The sequence below is a fragment of the Daktulosphaira vitifoliae genome, unplaced genomic scaffold, assembly GCF_025091365.1.
Source record: "Daktulosphaira vitifoliae isolate Bord-2020 unplaced genomic scaffold, ASM2509136v1 Scaffold_3, whole genome shotgun sequence".
NCBI classification, from domain to species: Eukaryota; Metazoa; Arthropoda; class Insecta; order Hemiptera; family Phylloxeridae; genus Daktulosphaira; species Daktulosphaira vitifoliae.
In genome coordinates, this window is record NW_026099574.1 from 6,632,405 (window position 1) to 6,650,742 (window position 18,338).

Consider the following 18,338-nt stretch of genomic DNA (forward strand, 5'->3'; position numbering starts at 1 on the left):
TTAATAACACATTGATATTAAGTTTGTTTTTTTTTTCGATATTCTGATATTATTTTAGGTTTTACAAAATAAATTTGATGATTTAAAACATCGAGTTGAAACTGGTTTGAGTAGGTTTAATCAATGTGAAGATCTTGCCAACAAATTGATTGCCAACGATTCAGAGTATACGCCAGAAATAGAAAAAAGACAAGAGGAAGTTCGAGAATTGTGGCAGCAATTAATTATTACACTAGAAAATCGAGATAAACGTTTAAAAGCTGCAGGCGAAATCCATAGATTTCACAGAGACGTCGCTGATGCGTTGTCACGAATAAGTGATAAAGATGCAACAATTTCAGATGATTTAGGAAGAGACTTAAATTCTGTTTTGACATTGATACGAAAACATGAAGGATTTGAAAATGATCTTGTAGCATTGGAAGCACAATTACAAGTAAAATCAAGAGATTATTTTTTAATATTATTTATATAACAATAATATTATTACACAAAACTTTTTTTTTTTGAACTTCTTACAGATTTTAGTTGAGGATGCAGTAAAATTACAAACATTGTATCCTGGATCTAACGCAGCTCATATTGCTAAACAACAAGAAACAGTTATTAGAAGCTGGACTTCATTACAAAATCGATCAGCACACAGGCGAGAAGCATTACAAGCTAGTTGTGATTTACAACGGTTTTTAGCTCAAGTAATGACTTAAATAAAAAAAATCTTATTTTTTTTTATTTTATCCTCTCATAAATCACGTTATAGGTAAGAGATTTAGTGAATTGGTCTAGCAGCCTTAGAGCAACTACAAGAACAGAAGAAAAAGTAAGAGATGCAGCAAGTGCTCAGCTACTTAAAGGAGAACATGAAGCTGTAAAAGCTGAAATAGAAGCAAGAGAAGAAACTTTTCAAACAGTTGCAGAACTTGGAGAGGCTCTTGTGCAAGGTGGTCACTTTAGAGCAAATGTGAGATACCTATACTTTTCTAAAATTATTTGAAATAATTAATTATTTTTTAATTTAAAGGAGATTCAAGAAAAACTAAATCATCTATTAGAGGAACGCCATCAATTACATACTTCGTGGCATCATAAAAAAGTTCATTTGGATCAACTCATCGATTTACAATTTTTCCTCCGTGATGCGAAACAAATAGATACAATTTGCAACACACAGGAAGTTGCATTAGCAAACTTAGATTACGGTTTGGAAAAATATTAAATGATTAAAAATAAATAACATTTATAAATATTATTATTATTTATTTTAATAAAGGGAATACAGTGGATCAAGTTGCGTCTTTAGTTAAAAAACATGAAGGATTTGAGAAATTATTTGAAACTCAAGAAGAAAAAATTGCTCTGCTAAAAGAACATTGTGATAAACTACTCAATCAAAATCATTTTGAAAGTGATTTAATTTCTAGAAGGCTTAATGAAGTTTTAGCAAGACGTGCTCATATTCGAAAACTCAGTGTTTTAAGAAAACAAAAGCTAGACGATGCTTTATTGCATACGCAGTTTTTACGAGATGTAGATGAAGCTGAATCATGGATAAATGAAAAACGTAAAAAACTTGATGTTGAAATTAGCAAAGGAGATGTCAATAATTTGGAAGACAAAATCAAAAAACTTCAAAAACATCAAGCATTCCAAGCTGAACTTTCGGCCAATCAGGGGCGAATAAATACTATTAAGCAAAACGGTAGGTTTAATTAATATAAATTTTTAGTATTTTCAATTAACTCAAATAATTAAAAATTTGATTTACATTCATAACAGCTGATATGCTTATTGAAAAGAAACATAAAAATTCTAAAGACATTCAAGACTCATTGAGTAAATTACTAGTCCTATGGAGAAATCTTCTACAAGAAACTAATGAAAAAGGTAGAGGTTTAGAAGAAGCTCAAGATATTTTAGAATTTAATAATCAGGTGGATAAAGTCGAAACTTGGATAAGAGACAAAGTATGTTTTAAAAAATTTTAATTTTAAATAAGTGGTTACCACTTATGATATGTTTAGGAGATGATGGTTCAGGCTGGGGAAATGGGTCTAGATTATGAACATTGCTTGGCGTTACAAAAAAAACTTGAAGATATTGATAATCGTGTAGATGAAAGCAAAATACAAAGCATAAATAATTTAACTGATAAGCTGATTAGACAGGGTCGTAGTGACACTCAATCTATCCAACAACGCCGACAAAACTTAAACAATAAGTAATTATTATTATTACTTATACTTAATATAAGAAAATTTCATTTTAGTTAAATTTTAATACTCGCATTATTTACTATACAGTGTTATTTATTAAGTACACTACTCCTCCTTTTTCGTTAAATAATGATTTATTCATAAAAATATATAGATTAAAATTTGATTATTTTTTTTTGAGACAAAATAAATATCAAGATTAATATAATAATTATACTGGTGTTTTAATTATATTCCTAAGAGTAAATTATACATCATATCTTAAAACTATTTTTATTTAAAAAAATGTATTTAGTCATTAAAATAGTATAGAAAAGTCAAGTTTTTATATTAAATGTATTAGTTCTTATGTTTAAATTAATTAAATAGATGGAAGGCTTTACAAGGAGCACTAAGTGAATATAGAGAACACTTAAATGGAGCTTTGGAAATACACTCATTTAACAGAGATGTCGACGATACTCTACAACGTGTTAGTGAAAAAGCACTAGCAATGTCCAGTAATGAAACAGGTAAAAATCTTGGAAGTGTTCAACAGCTTCAAAGGAAACAAGATGCATTAGAAAGGGATATGACAGCTATCGAAGGAAAAACAAAAGAACACGAATTAGAATGTAGACGACTTATTCAAAAATATCCAGACATGTCAACACCAATTAAAGCTAAATTGTCAGAAATTCAAAACAATTGGAGAAATTTACATATGCTTTCAAAAAAACGAAGAGATAACTTAAATGAAGCTTACATAAGAGAAAAGTTCTTATCAGAATTAAAAGAGGCTGAACTTTGGGTATTAGATTCTATTAAAAAAATAAAAGCACATGATATGCCAGCAACTATAGCCGAAGCTAAAGCTCTACTTGAATTAAATCAAGAAAGAAAAGCAGAAATTAATGGACGACAGGAACATTTTAAAACATTAAAAGATTCTGGACTAAAAATCAATCCAATTCCTGAAAAAGAACTAGCTCATCTAGATGAATTACGTCGAACTCTAAGTGCTGCTTGGGAAGAAAGGAGAATGATTTTAAGCCAGGCATTAGAACTCCAAATATTCAGAAATCAAGCTGATCAAGTTGACAACTGGTTAGCTTCAAAAGATGCATTTTTAAGAAATGATGACTTGGGGGTAAATAATACAAAATAATTAATTCTTGATAAAGTTGATTTAACGCTCTGTAATAATGTGTGTTGTATTACTTTATTTTAGGAATCATTATCGAGTGTTGAAGAATTAATAAGGAAACATGAAGCATTCGAAAAGACACTTTCAGCTCAATTAGTAAAAGTAGAAGAGTTAGAAAAGTATGCATTGGAACTTGTTACGGGTCAACATTATGACAGCCAAGGTATACAAAATCGGCTTAAGGGTATTTGTAGCCGTCGAGAAAGATTAAAAGAAGCCACAGCTTCACGCAAGAAACGACTAAATGATTCAAGGTTATTACAACAATTTTTGAGAAATATGTATGAGGTAAGAAAAAATTAAAACTCTTCAGTTTTAAGTCATATAAATACTTCTATAAAATTATTTAGGTGGAAGGTTGGATTATTCAAAAACAACAAGTAGCTGGTGATGAAAACTATCGTGATTCTACTAACCTACAAAGGAAAATACAAAAACATGCCACTTTTGATTCAGAATTATCTGCTAACCGCGCTAGAGTTAATACAATTTGCACTGAAGGTGAAAATTTAATTAGTAGTGGCCACTTTGCTAGTATGGAAATACGAGCAAGGTTAGATGAACTCGAAACTAAATGGAGAAACCTACAAGACACAAGTGTTCTAAAAAAACAACGATTGCAAGACGCCTATCAAGTCAGTATCCATAGGTAATTTTTTAATGAATAATGCAAATTTTATTAATCATTGTGAATTTAGGCATTATTATTTAATCGTACTCTTGAAGAACTTGAGGCATGGACAGAGGAAGTTGAAATGCAACTACAATCTGAAGATCATGGGAAGGATTTACAAAGTGTAGTTAATTTGCTTAAAAGACATTCATTGTTGGAGAATGATGTTCATAGCCACGGCGAAGCTTGCCAATCATTAAAAGATACTGCTATGACCTTCCAAAATTCTAATCATTTTATGAAAGAGGAAATCCAAGAAAAAGCTGCAATAGTTTTAAAAAGGTTTACTTTATTAATAAGAATTAAAAAATGGTATTGTCATCTAACAACATTCAATATTTACAGATATTACTCACTCCAAGAACCAATGCAAATACGAAGAGATAATTTAGAGGATGCTTTAATACACTACAGACTATTACGAGATATTGAAGAAGAAATGGCTTGGATTGGTGATAAGGAACTATTAATTGGTTCAAATGACTTTGGTACTAGTTTACATTCTGTTCAGGCATTACAAAATAAACATCAGGTATTTTTACAAATTTATGTTAATTGAAATTTTTAGCAACTCTTCTTCCTTGGCTTTATTCCAACTACTTAGGGTCGGTTATTCTTATTCTAAATTCCCACTTGACACGATTTTTTTAATCCTTCTCCGACTCTAACTACTTTAATTCTTTTCATCTATTGCCCCAGTATTAATCCGAGATGGGATAATCCACCTAAGTTCTGACTAGGGCTTCTCATACTTTTTTACAAAATGTTACAGTGGCTGTCGACCTGATTCAACCTCATTAGTCATTTCTTACGACTGATAAAGAGGCCGTGAAAGTATTCTTATCTCCTATCCACATGGATAAATTTGTAGCAATAAAACAACTATATATTTATTTTTTTATTTTTTAGGCATTAGAAGCCGAATTAATATCTCATGAGCCAGTAGTTACTTCTTTGGTAGATAGAGGACAACAAATGGTTCGTAGCGGCCATTTTGCAGCGCAGCAAATTGAAGCTAATTACACTATTTTACAAGAAAAAATGGCTAAACTAAAAGAAGACTCTAAAATTAGAAAACAAAAACTGTTTGATGCTTATGAATCTCAAATGGTAAAAAAAAAAATGATTTTGCAAACGTAATTGTTATAATTTTTTATATAAATTCTTTTATGTACTTAGTTTTATGCTGAAGCTAATGAAACTGAAGTATGGCTCAAAGAAAAATATCCGTTATTAGCATCTAATGATTATGGAAGAGATGAAGATTCAGTATTATTGTTAATGAAAAAATTAGAAGGAATTGAAAGAGAACTTACAACATTTCAACATACTCTTGAACGACTGGCTAAATTAGGCCGAGACCTTGTAAGTCGTTCACATTTTGATTCAGAAAACATACTTCAAAAGCAGGTAAATATTAATTAGCATGTTAATCGTATTTATTTTTAATTAAAAATATAATAATTATAATCAAATTAATTTAAGACGGACATTGAAGAAGTGTATACAGAGTTGTGTACTTTGAATAAAAAAAGAGCAACTAGATTAGTTGAGAGTCGCAAATTCTATAAATTTATTCGTGAAGCTGAAGATGTTGCTGAATGGATAGGTGATCAAACAACTGTGGCTGCTTCAGAAGATTATGGTCGAGATGTTGAACATGTAGAGCTTCTTATCCAAGTAATTATTAATTGAGTACAAATTTTAATATTACATTTGTTAGATAAAACTAATGTTTTGGTTTTTAAGGCATTTGATAGTTTCTTGAGTGGGTTGAATGGTAGTGAAGGACGTATATCAAGCTGTATTGAAGTTGGTCGAAAATTACTTGAAGAAAATAATCCTGAACGAGATCAAATTCGAATTAGACTAGATGATACACAACAGCTGTGGGATGATTTGAAAGAACTAGCAAATGCTCGACAAGAAGTAAAATATTTTCATTACTTAGATAATTATTCAAAAAATATTTGTAATGTTACGATTATTTTAAGGCATTAATGGGTGCTAAACAAGTACACGTTTTTGATCGTACTGCTGATGAAACTATAAGTTGGATTCAAGAGAAAGATGCTTTATTAGCAGCAGAAGACTATGGGCATGATTTAGATACAATACAAACACTTATACAAAAACATCAAGGTTTTGAAGCTGATCTTGCAGCAGTTAAAGAACAAGTAATTTGTATATTTAAAAACCAAAATAATTAGTTGTTTTAATTAAATCATTTTTTTTATAAATAGGTAGAATGTGTTGTACAAGAAGCCGGACGACTATCAGCAATGTTCCCCGATGCTAAAGATCATATTGAAGTGAAACAAGAAGAAGCAGTGGATGCTTGGGCTACACTTTTAGAAGACGCAAGTCAAAGAAAGAATAAATTAAATCAAGCTGAACACTTGCAGTCATACTTTGATCAATACAGACATTTAATGTGAGTAATATTAGCATTGATATATTATTTTTGTACAAAAAGACCAACGATAATTAGCTTAAGCGGTAATATTTAGAGCGTGGATTAACGAAACTATTGCTAAAGTAACTTCGCCGACCTTGAGTCAAGATGTCAATGGAGCTGAAATGCTAATACTTCGCCATCAAGAATATAATGCAGAAATAACTAGTAGATCAGAAGCAATAGCAGAATTTTATAATACTGGAAAACTACTCATTCAACAAGTACATTTTTTAACTTTAAATCAACAAACTCATCTTATTGATTTTTTTTATGAAATTTATAATTTTAGGGTCATTTTATGTCAGATGAAATTAAAGAAAAAATAAATATTCTCGAACAAAGGCATTATTTACTAACTGACACTTGGAAAAAACGAAAAATCTTATATGACCAAAATTTAGACACGCAGGTATTACATAATCACACCAGATGTTTAATTTTATTAAAAAAATATATCATTTTTATATGATCGATAACTTACTTGTTAGTTATTCAAACGAGACGCGGATTTATTAGAAACATGGATTCAGTCTAGAGAATCAGTACTTAACGATGAAAAAATAGGAGACTCTATATGGCAAGTGGAAGAACTCATAAGAAAACATGAAGATTTTGAAAAAACTATCGAAGCTCAAGAAGACAAGTTTAATACTTTGAACAGGATAACTATGGTACTATATTTTTAGTAAAAAATATCGCTAAAAATACTAATTATTATTATTAATTATTTACTAGTTGGAATCAGCATTTAAAAAACAATTAGAACTTGAAGAAAAAGCTCGTCTAGCCGAGAAAGAACGTATTGAGCGGGAAAAATTAGAAGCGCGGAAACAACGTGAAGTTCAGCGTATCACGGATGTAAGTTTTATAAAATACATATAACTAAAAAATAGACTTATTAATCAATTTCATTCTACAGGAAAGAAAAAGAGAAGGTGATAGATGGAAAGTAAATTCTGGAGGTGAAACAATTAATGGAGATGATGACCAATTCGACCCAAACATGAGGTAAGAAGTTTTGTTTTCGTGAAGAAGTATTGAAAATAAAATGGCTTTGTAGTTTTATTTAATCTTGAAGTAATTTTCTTGGTTTTTGCATGTTTAAATTATTTTCATTAGCATGTGTTTAATATAATATAATATAATGATTTTGTTAATTAGCTTTAATGCATATTAAAATATATTTTAAAAAGTATATAAAAATGGTGTATGAATTTTCTTCTGTTTTTCTGTCTTTTTGCCCCTTTAAGAACGCATGATACAAATAAATCGCATGACGTTGAAATAATAGAATCTACGGAACTACCTAAGGAGTTATCGGCTAGATCTGTCTGGCCTTATGAGGAAAACTCAACAGTGTAAGTTACCTTTGTAAAGCTATTAAGTAACACGTACATTATTTAAGGTAATTTATTCATATATAAAAAAGAAAACTAAATATCTGCTTATATCTGTTTTGTTTTTTAATTTTTAGTAAAAAAATCTTATTAGTTACTTGTTTTTATATTATAGCACGAAGTTATACAATTCAGATATATTTTTATTTTACTATAATTAAACTATTTTTTGTATAAAGGCTTATGACACCTGGATCGCCTGCAATGAGTACTAGCAGTACTTTTTCATCTATATTTGGAAATCGTTTAAAAAAAGGTATCATCATTATTTCTAATAAGTTATAAATAAGTATATTAATGTTATATAAATAATTATAGATGTCAAAAGAGCAGAAAGTATGAAAGCAGACTCATTTAAAAAACCTAAGCGGACACCTAGTTTTACTACTCGTAGAAGAACACAAAGTTTCCGAAAATTGCAAAAACTAGAAAACTTAGATCAGCTACCTCCAGTGGAAATCCAAGGATTCCTAGACAGAAAGCATGAGTTACAAAGTAGTGGTAAAAAAGCAGCAGTTAGATCCTGGAAAACATTTTATACTGGTAATAAAAATTGTTTTATTAACTTTAAAATATACATTGTATATCCTAATTTACATAAGTATATTTGGGCAATGGTAACATATTATCAGGATCCTAAATAGGAACTTTGGTCACTAAAGTCTCATCTCTATGTTTGAGGAAATTTTAATTCAATATTATTTATTTGACTAATATTTAAAGTGAATTTTTTAAAATTAATACATATTATGTTTAATTATTAAATGCGACATCGGTGTAATATTATTAGAGTTTACAGTAAGAGGAAAGACTTATATTTAATTCATTTCTGTTTTTATAGTTCTTTGCGGCCAACTTTTGTGTTTTTTTAAAGACCAAGAAGATTTTGTTGCCAGTAAAGCTGCTACATCACCAATAATTGTGTTTAAGGCTAAGTGTGAAAAAGCGTTTGATTATACAAAACGAAAACATGTTTTCAGGTAATTTCTCTACATAAAGTTAAATGTTTGTGATTGCAATTTAAACTTAATTATTTTAATTAAATAAATTTAAGACGAAATATTATACATAAAAAAATGTATAAATAAATGATCAATTATTGAAATTCGGCATATTCCATGAAATTGTCCAAAATTAATTTTCTCATAAATGCCGTTTAACTCCCATGTGATATTTTTTTTTTTTAACTGATTATGGATATTCAAAATTAAAATATCAATCAAAATAGTTAAAATGTTATAGATCTTTAAAGTTTTCATATAACTCTGCATAAGCCGCGCGTACGTCACTATAATGATCATTGATACGGAGTTCTAATAAATAATGATGCCGTTTCATGTGATGTTTCGGACTTGTTGGATCATTGTAAATTTCAGTCTGATGGATTTAAATAAGTTATAATTAGACTAGAGTACTCTTCATTGGGAGTTTGAAGCGTTAGCGCTCATCCCACGAGGGTACCGACGGGCTCGAGTCGGTTACCGTAGACGAAAACATTTGTAGGTTACCCAAAACTTGATTTTAATTTAACATATTTGTTTGAAAACTGAACATTACTTTGTAAAATACTGAATATTTAATCTTATTGACAAAAGCAGAAAGATAAAAGTTTTCAAATTTTCAAGATTACAATCTTGGTTATAGATACTCTCATTTTAAGCACTTCCCTTAATAAATTTTTGAAAAAAAAACTACATCAACAACAATATGAATGCAGTGCGTGAGACTTGGTAAAAACGTTATATAAAAACTTTAAAATTCTATAACTTTTTAACTATTTTCGACCAACGTTTTATTTTCACATATTCTTAATCAGTATAAAAAAACAACTCGATTAAAAAAACTCGCGTAGGAGCTAAACTGTATCAGGCACGTAGACATGGGTGGGCCTGCCCCCCCTTAGATTTAATGTGGCCCAGGGCCGGCCCCCCAAATTTAAAATTCAATTATTTTCACGAATTATCAATAACGTACTAGGCCTAATATACATTGAAATTATTATTAATTTGTGATTACTATTGAGTAATACAATTATTATTATGGCTGTATTTTCATTTTTATATTCATAGAAAACGTTATTTGAAAAAGATAACGTTCTAGACGTAATAATAAATGGAATAGAAGTTACTCCAAACGTGGTTGTAGATAAATTTTTTTTAACTCTGGTCCAACAAATGATAACAAACTATCAAGTATCATTGATACTTATTGAAATATGCATTGATTAGAATCTAGTTGATTACAAAATTCGATAGAGTAATACTCTATGAAAAATTTTTTGATAAATCTTATCTTTAATCTGTTTTTTTTTTTATATTTTAGTAGTTATAATAGGTAATTTATTTGTTTTTGTTAATTTGTTATTTGCGTGCACTAAATAATAGTAATGAAAATATGACTAAAAAAAGGCAGGAATTGTCTTTAATTTTAAATAAAATAAATTTTACATTGTTTATAATTTATATTTATTTTCAAAATTATTTATAACTTTATTGTTATTAGTATTTAGGTATAAATTATTTTTTCTTAATAGCTTAAAAGTTGAAAAATTAAATCAGCTTATGTTCACATCATTATTTTATTAGCTTCGATGCAAAAGTTGAGAAGGTATTGGTTTTACTATGATGTGTTTTTTTTTGTGTCTGTTACCACTTTTTCTCAGCTCTCACCAAACCGATGTCTTTCAATGATACGTCAAAAGATCACAAATCGTATCAAGTCGAAGACATTACCCTCAAAAATAGAAAAAAATTCCCTCGTTCCCCGTAAATGGGGGAAACCTCCAAAAAAATTACAAATTTAAAAATCGCTAATTTTCGAAAATTTTCAATTTTTTTTACTTAAAATTGCTATAACTTTTTTAAAAATAACCAAATTAATATAACTTTTTTTTATATAGATACATGATATCATTATCTTTCATTTGGTATATTTTTTTTTCTGACCCTTTACCTGCCCACAGGGGGGGATTTAAAATTACAACTTTTTCACAAAAAATTAATTTTTTCAACTTGACTTTTGAAAATGTTCCGGAAAGTCTGACACTTTTATATATATATTAAATTAAAACTAATGTAATGTACTTTATTATGGAAAAAAAAATTGCGGACTTGCGAATTGAGCTAAAAGTTTTGGTAATAAATTTATTATTTTTTTTTTTTTATTATAAACTTTCACTTTAAAGGACAAAAAAAAGTAGGTTAAAAATTATTACTTTTAACATATTAAAAATCAATAATAACTTGAAAATAATTAATTATAAAAAATATATAATATATAAGTAAAAAAGAATTACTAATTTGGATATAATTAAGGAAGTAGAAGTTGTTGTTGCTTTTGTAATTATCCACCAATTTTTTAGAATTAAACACTATCTACAGATTTGCATCGAAGCGTTTCTTATGATAGTGATTTTAATCACTGTCAGATTAAATCTATACTGGACCCAACTATGCCACGTCCCCACTGTGCCACGACCTCACTGTGCTGGGTTTTTTTTATATTTATCTGTTCATTACCATCAGTCATACTCAATGACTGTCTGAAAAAATCATCTATTAACAAAATAGGTTAAATATGTCATTTTTCATATTTTTAACATATTAATAATTAAAATCAGTATTAATTTAAAACAATTTTTTTTTATGTCAATACTTATTTTTTAATATATAAGTAATTCTATCAAAACTTAGAAGTGATAGAAAAAGTCTAATTAGAGATTTAAAAAGAGCGCGAAAAGTTTAAAAAGAAAAGTATATTTTTGTTTTATAATTCTTTGCAGAATAATGGTAATTAGTATAAACCAGTAGTACTTAGTATTAAAGGTGTAATAAATTAGTAGTAATATGTATTTAGGAAGCAGAATAATAATAATTGGTAATAAAAGGAGAGAAAATAGGAATAATTAGTAATTAAGGTTGAGAGATGCAGTAATTTAAGGGTAATAATTAGTAATTCAGGATGTGAAATATAGTAATTAAGGGAGAGAAAAATAGTATCTAAGGGTAATTAATATTTAAGGGTGAATAATAAAGAGGAATAAGGAGTTATACTAAAAGAGTAGTTAGGGGGAGTTATTAATTAAGGGGGTATACTAAAAGTGTAGTTAGGAGGAGTTATTAATTAAGGGGGTATACTAAAAGTGTAGTTAGGAGGAGTTATTAATTAAGGGGGTATACTAAAAGTGTAGTTAGGAGGAAATATGCAATTAAGGGGGTATTATTATTAATTTGTAGATTCTGTAATTTTTAATTAATAAAATATATAGTGTTCTATGACTATATTTTTTTGTATCTGTGAACGCTAAATCTCAGCTCTCGCTGGACCGATTTTGATGAACATAACATCAAAAGATCACAAATCGCATCTAGTAAGACATTACCGTCAAAAATTGAAAACGTTTCTCTCGTACCTGTAAATTTCCCCCATTTACAGGGTACAATCCTCCAAAAAATTACAAATGTAAAAATCGCTAGTTTTTGACATTTTTAAATTTTTTTTAACACGCTTATATTAGTTTCACGTGTTTCTCGTTTGTTGTTTGTAAGTTTGTAACTCCACGCGGCACGTGTTATTATGTCGCGTATGACCTTGAGACTAGACTGTCGTAACGCATTCGCCCCACCCCGCTCACCTCTCGTAGACAACAATATTTTCTAACCCGTAGACGCGCGCGTGTCATCAATTATGTATATATATATAACAAATTTTTATTTATTTTTGGTTTTCGTACCCGTATACGCGTGCATGTCATCAATTATATATATATATAACAAATTTTTATTGTAATTGACACAGCCCCGCGTCGTTTTACGCCGCGGTGCAAAGTCCAACAAGTGCCGCACGGCCAACGACGTCCCGCCACTAATGATACTGTAGTTTTCTTCCCGTTGTCAAAGTGATAACGTCAACAAATGGATCCGCACTCGCGCACCGTCGTCATCTACGCTGCTAACCTTTTGACGCCCGAGGATCACGCCGGTCATCGCGTCGTCTACGCCAGCGAAAGTGCCGCGATATTATGCGAAAATTATATATTCTTACCATCGCAGCTAATATTAATATATATATTAATATTTATATATACGTATATGTTAATATTCATTTATATATCCCTACAGCCGACGCCGCTGCCGCCATATATGCCTCGCGCTCCGCCCGCCAACAAAACACAGCTATACCTCGTGCATGATACGTTTACGTACTTAAGTCGCTTTACATGTATATATATATATTCTAATTACTATTAACAACTTATATATTAATACGCTTTATTCTAATTAAGAGATATATAGGGTATTTATTCCGATTACGGGGAATGATTGCCGTATTGTCATTTTTCGTCACTACCTCCACGTTGCGCGCTTGCTGCTTTCCTTGGATGTGGTAACCGTTTCTCAGACTCCCACTCCGGAATCGAACCCTGATTCCCCTTTACCCGTTACAACCATGATATTGATAGTAACTACTATCATAAGATGTAACTAAAAAGTGAAAAATAAATATAGTTTAAAAAAACTAAAAAACACGCTTTTAAAGAACATCGAACTAAAAAGATCAAAATAATTTTTAAAATAAGCGTAAAACAATAATGAACGAAAAGTACTAGAATTATTGTGATAAAAGGGTGGGTGCTCTGTGCTATATTATTCGTATATTGAACGCCTGACGCTTTTATCACAATAATACTAGTACTTTTCGTTCATTATTGTTTTACGCTTATTTTAAAAATTATTTTGATCTTTTTAGTTCGATGTTCTTTAAAAGCGTGTTTTTTAGTTTTTTTAAACTATATTTATTTTTCACTTTTTAGTTACATGTTATGATAGTAGTTANACTTAAAACTGCATTAAAAATGCCCGAATCTATATAAATTTTTTTATAGATGCATGATGTCTTTACCTATCATTTGGTATATTTTTTTTTATAAATCTGACTTTTTACTTGTCTACAGGGGAGGATTCAAAATGACAACTTTTTCACAAAAAATTTACTTTTTCAACTTAAATTTTGAAAGTGTTCCGGAAAGTCTGACGCTTTTATATATATCTTAAATTAAAGCTAATGTAATGTACTTTATTATGTAAAAAAAAATTTCGGACTTTATTTTGTCTTCACGGTGAAAATGGCTACCAAATGCTATTATTGTGTGAAATTCTCGATTTTATTTTTTATATTTTTAACTTTATAATGCTATAACTTAATGAAAAGTGTATGGATTAACATAATTTTTGTATGAAAAATAATATTTTTTAATAATTCCTTTTTCATTCAGGATAATAATAAGAAAATAACAGATCATGTAGCTTTTGGAATAATCCACCAATTTTTTAAAATTGAACACTATCTAAAGATTTGCATCGAAGCGTTTTTTTTTTATGGTGATTTTAATCACTGTCAGATATTATTATACTTGATCCAACTATGCCACGTCACCACTGTGCCCCGACCCCCCTGTGCTGAGTTTTTTATAATAGTGTAATAATTAGTATACTTTATACAAAAACAGTTTGTTTTTAACCAACCAATGGTAAAATTTTGAACTTGTAAGATTCATAGAATGGGATACTGTCTAAGGAGGAATGGAGGGAGCTCCCCGAAAAGCTTTTCATGGGAAACAAATTATGGAAAATGATACAAGGGCCCAAAATAGTTGGCCCCTCCAAAAAATATTTTCTGGCTACGTGCCTGAACTGTATATGCTTCTTAATCCTAAATCCTTAATTTAGTAGTAACATAATAAATTATTGAGGGAATATTTACCTATTTACCAACTAGAATTTTAGTCCTAGAAATTAAAAATTATATTCTCAACTTGAAAATAAGCTATAAAAATGTATAATTAAAAAAAAACAATGTATTTTAAATCAATTTTAAACTGGGACTTTATAAATAATAAAAATAAAGTGCTAACCAAATAAGAAAAAAAAGATCTTTCGATTAAAAATAAAATTTAAATGATCGGTAAAATTATAGAAACACTTCTGATATTTTTGCTCACGATTAATTAAATATATGATTTCTAAATTTAGATTGTGTTGCACTGATGGCTCTGAATTTTTGTTCTTGGCCGATACAGCTAATGAAATGGAGGAATGGGTGAACAAAATAACTTTCCATGCACAATTACCACCCAGTTTACAACTACTAAGCTATGACGAAAATCAAAAGGTTAGTTTTCAAAAAGTTTTATTCGTTTATAAAAATAGTAACTTATTGTTGATTAATTGTTTAGTACAAACATAAATTAAATATAATTTAAAATTAAAAATTATTAAATAAAAATAATTGTATCAGAGTTCACCTCAACCTGAAAAAATTCCAGTTCCATCCGCAGTAATAAGTACAAGCTCAAGTGCAGCCACAACACCTGAAGTTGAACGAAAACCTTTACCAACTACGATTACTACTAGAAAGGATAATCAAATTCGTCGACCTATACCAGTTCGTCCACCATCTATTGATAATATACCCTTTCAAAATAATCATTCAACTGGTAAAATATTTAAATTTACTTTCATTTTAGTTTATATTTATTGTTTAACTCGAAATATTTTAACACAAGATACCACAGATTATGCTTCCAAAATACTACCACCTGGGAATAATTCTACTAGACCTCATTCTTACTATACAAACGGCAATAATGATTGGAATAAAGATGGTCAAAATCTTAAATCACCAGGTAAGTGTTTCTATAAAAATATAAACATTATTATAGTATTTAAATATATTAACGCATATATATATTTTAGATGCTACACCTCCACCTTTACCGTTGACTGCTCCACCAATAAAAGCTGGTAATAGAGACACATGGACTTCAGACTATAGACATAGTGCGGGTAGGTAATTTAAACTAATATTTTCTTTTAACATATTATTAAGACATGTTTTAATTATGATAAATACAGTATTGTAATCTTACATTACTAAATTTTTGTTATAGATAAGTGGAAAGAAAGTTTTTAATTTTAATAATTATCAAAAAATAAAATTTAAGCACTTTGTAATATATAGATGATTTTTTTAACATAAACCACTCTATTACTTACAGGATATATAATAAATATTTATTGATAAAGTCATAATTGACATTAAACACTGTGTATCTGTGAATAGTGACGTCATAAAAAAGCAATTAGCTACCTATATTTGTAATCCCACATACATTATACATGTATATTAACTTATAAATTTGAAACTTTTTATATTTAACAACCAATTAAGTTATGTTAAAAAATTTTAATTTTATTTACTATTAAAATAAAACCTTAAACATTTATTAAATTTAATGTAAGTGTTCCCATTTGAAAAACAATAATAACACCCTTACAAGGCATAAACTTAAAAAGTATTACATAACTAATAATTCAAGAATAATATATAATTAAAGGTAATCAAAAAAAATATATATATATTTCAAAATAATTTTTATTCTGTTAGTAATGGAGTAGCTTATGAAAGTCGCTCTGTATATCATTTATTCAAATGATAAATTATTAAAAAATACTTGCTCTGAATAATATGTTATAAAATATTTAAGATAAATATTATCAGATAAGTTACAATTTTTTTTGCACTATTTTCTCATACATTTTTTTAAACTACAAACCTTTTTATACTCAAATTTTTTTTCAGTGTATGCTAATGTTGATGTACTTAAACAACAGCCACCTATAATACCCAATCGGTCTGCAACCTTACCCAGCTTAAATCAACATAGAGCCAGTGAAAGTTCAAGTGAAAGCGAACATCAATCACCAATTGGTCGTAAAGATAAAAGATCAAGTGTTTTATCAAGTCTTTTCCGTAAAAAAAAAGCTACCCACTTGTAAATTAATATTTTAACTCGTATTTGTTTTTATTAGATTTTTATTTTGTGTAGTGTGCCATTAGCTATATTAGTAAACAAATTTAATTTTGTAATAATTTATCATATCATAAAAATAAAACCTATTAAAGTCTGGTCAAGAACAAATTTTATTTTAGATAACATATTTTTAAATTTTTTATTTCATTAATTTACATTCATTGTGTTAATTTATATAAGTCAATTAATAACTACTGACTTATTTTTATCAAAAAATTATGATAATTTTTTTATTTTAATGTTAATAGGACATAAAAAGTAAAATTGTTAATGTAAAACTATTTGTATAATGTACTCAGTATTATAAATCTACTGTTCATTTGTTAAAAATATTATTTATTTTATTAAAAATGCGTACAAAAATGTTAATAGTGTGTTTTATAATAAGAATAGAGTATTGAAATGTTTATTAACTAATGTCTTAATTAATATTTATTTAAAGTTTGCGTTATGTTTGATTTATGTTATAAAAATAATAATTTAGTGTAAAATTATTTATCAAAAACTCCTAATTTTTAAAATTGATTTTATTTTATTATTATTATCATTTTTTTTTTTTTTGTAATATATTCACTCTGGTAATAAATATGACCTATATTTCAAAACATTATTACTATGTATTGAAGTATTATAAAATTATTTAAATGAAATTGAACGATTATTTATTTCATATACATACATTATGTTTTTCCTAATTTCCATTTGTAAAATATTATATTAGTATATAAGAATGTTAAAAACTTTTTTGTTACTGATAACAATAAAACAAATTTTAGTTTATATGTTATATGTTCTATATTATACTCTATGAATGTATTGTCCATAAATATAACTTATATTAATGTTTATTTTATAAATATTTTTAATTTAGAAAATATTTTATTTAAATCATTGGTTTATTTTTGGTTGTTAATTTTAATTAGAATATAATAATATAAAAGAAAAATGTTGAATATTGTGTATAAATTAAATAAAATGACAATACAAATTGATCGAATTTAAGTAAGACACTAAATGTCTAAAATAAGTCTTATTTTCTAAAAACTAAGGAATTATGTAATTTTTTTAAGAGAAAAATTATTTGGTTTAAAAAAAACTAAAGTATTATATAGTCAAATTATTTTTTCATTTTATTTTTATAGTTAAATTTATCCAATAAATTGTTCATCTGATATAGCATGTTTAAGTTTAGTAACTTGAGGTCAATTTTTTAATATTTTATTGTTAAGAATAACAAAAGTTTTTTATACTATAGCACATAATTAGTCATCGGTGTGGAAAATTTATAAATCATAAAAAATAATTTATGATGGATCGAAATAGATTATTGACTCCAGTATTAAGAAAACAAAATTAATAATAATTTTTTACTCTAAATCCTAATTTTTAAAACAATTTTATAATGCAAACTGTTGATTCAATAAAAAAAAATATAAAAACAAAATTGTTAGTATTTTTTTTTTTATCATATCAAGTTATTAACAGTAGTTCCCATTCTAGGGAAATCAAAATTTAAATTTTTTATCCTTAAAGGAATGA

General features: G+C 27.8%; 1 protein-coding gene across 4 annotated transcripts in view; it reads left to right on the forward strand.

The window, feature by feature from the left end:
- The window catches only part of LOC126902959 (spectrin beta chain, non-erythrocytic 5), a 49,350-nt gene extending 32,424 nt beyond the window's left edge, over positions 1 to 16,926 (forward strand). For 3 of the 4 annotated variants that reach the window (XM_050680769.1, XM_050680771.1, XM_050680770.1), the window contains exons 29-60: positions 59 to 436; positions 522 to 695; positions 761 to 961; positions 1,022 to 1,199; positions 1,271 to 1,699; positions 1,777 to 1,964; positions 2,022 to 2,218; positions 2,583 to 3,342; positions 3,424 to 3,687; positions 3,750 to 4,034; positions 4,098 to 4,354; positions 4,418 to 4,604; positions 4,982 to 5,182; positions 5,252 to 5,482; positions 5,558 to 5,752; positions 5,822 to 6,001; positions 6,067 to 6,249; positions 6,316 to 6,506; positions 6,583 to 6,751; positions 6,820 to 6,939; positions 7,019 to 7,201; positions 7,266 to 7,388; positions 7,450 to 7,538; positions 7,781 to 7,888; positions 8,107 to 8,183; positions 8,246 to 8,470; positions 8,769 to 8,907; positions 14,959 to 15,097; positions 15,224 to 15,422; positions 15,492 to 15,611; positions 15,682 to 15,771; positions 16,568 to 16,926. In XM_050680769.1, coding sequence (XP_050536726.1) covers positions 59 to 436; positions 522 to 695; positions 761 to 961; positions 1,022 to 1,199; positions 1,271 to 1,699; positions 1,777 to 1,964; positions 2,022 to 2,218; positions 2,583 to 3,342; positions 3,424 to 3,687; positions 3,750 to 4,034; positions 4,098 to 4,354; positions 4,418 to 4,604; positions 4,982 to 5,182; positions 5,252 to 5,482; positions 5,558 to 5,752; positions 5,822 to 6,001; positions 6,067 to 6,249; positions 6,316 to 6,506; positions 6,583 to 6,751; positions 6,820 to 6,939; positions 7,019 to 7,201; positions 7,266 to 7,388; positions 7,450 to 7,538; positions 7,781 to 7,888; positions 8,107 to 8,183; positions 8,246 to 8,470; positions 8,769 to 8,907; positions 14,959 to 15,097; positions 15,224 to 15,422; positions 15,492 to 15,611; positions 15,682 to 15,771; positions 16,568 to 16,764 — 6,657 coding nt within the window. In that variant the 3' untranslated portion in view covers positions 16,765 to 16,926. The remainder of the gene's footprint in view (positions 1 to 58; positions 437 to 521; positions 696 to 760; positions 962 to 1,021; positions 1,200 to 1,270; positions 1,700 to 1,776; positions 1,965 to 2,021; positions 2,219 to 2,582; positions 3,343 to 3,423; positions 3,688 to 3,749; positions 4,035 to 4,097; positions 4,355 to 4,417; positions 4,605 to 4,981; positions 5,183 to 5,251; positions 5,483 to 5,557; positions 5,753 to 5,821; positions 6,002 to 6,066; positions 6,250 to 6,315; positions 6,507 to 6,582; positions 6,752 to 6,819; positions 6,940 to 7,018; positions 7,202 to 7,265; positions 7,389 to 7,449; positions 7,539 to 7,780; positions 7,889 to 8,106; positions 8,184 to 8,245; positions 8,471 to 8,768; positions 8,908 to 14,958; positions 15,098 to 15,223; positions 15,423 to 15,491; positions 15,612 to 15,681; positions 15,772 to 16,567) is intronic. The other variant, XM_050680772.1, reaches the window with a different exon arrangement.
- Positions 16,927 to 18,338: the final 1,412 nt, after the last annotated feature.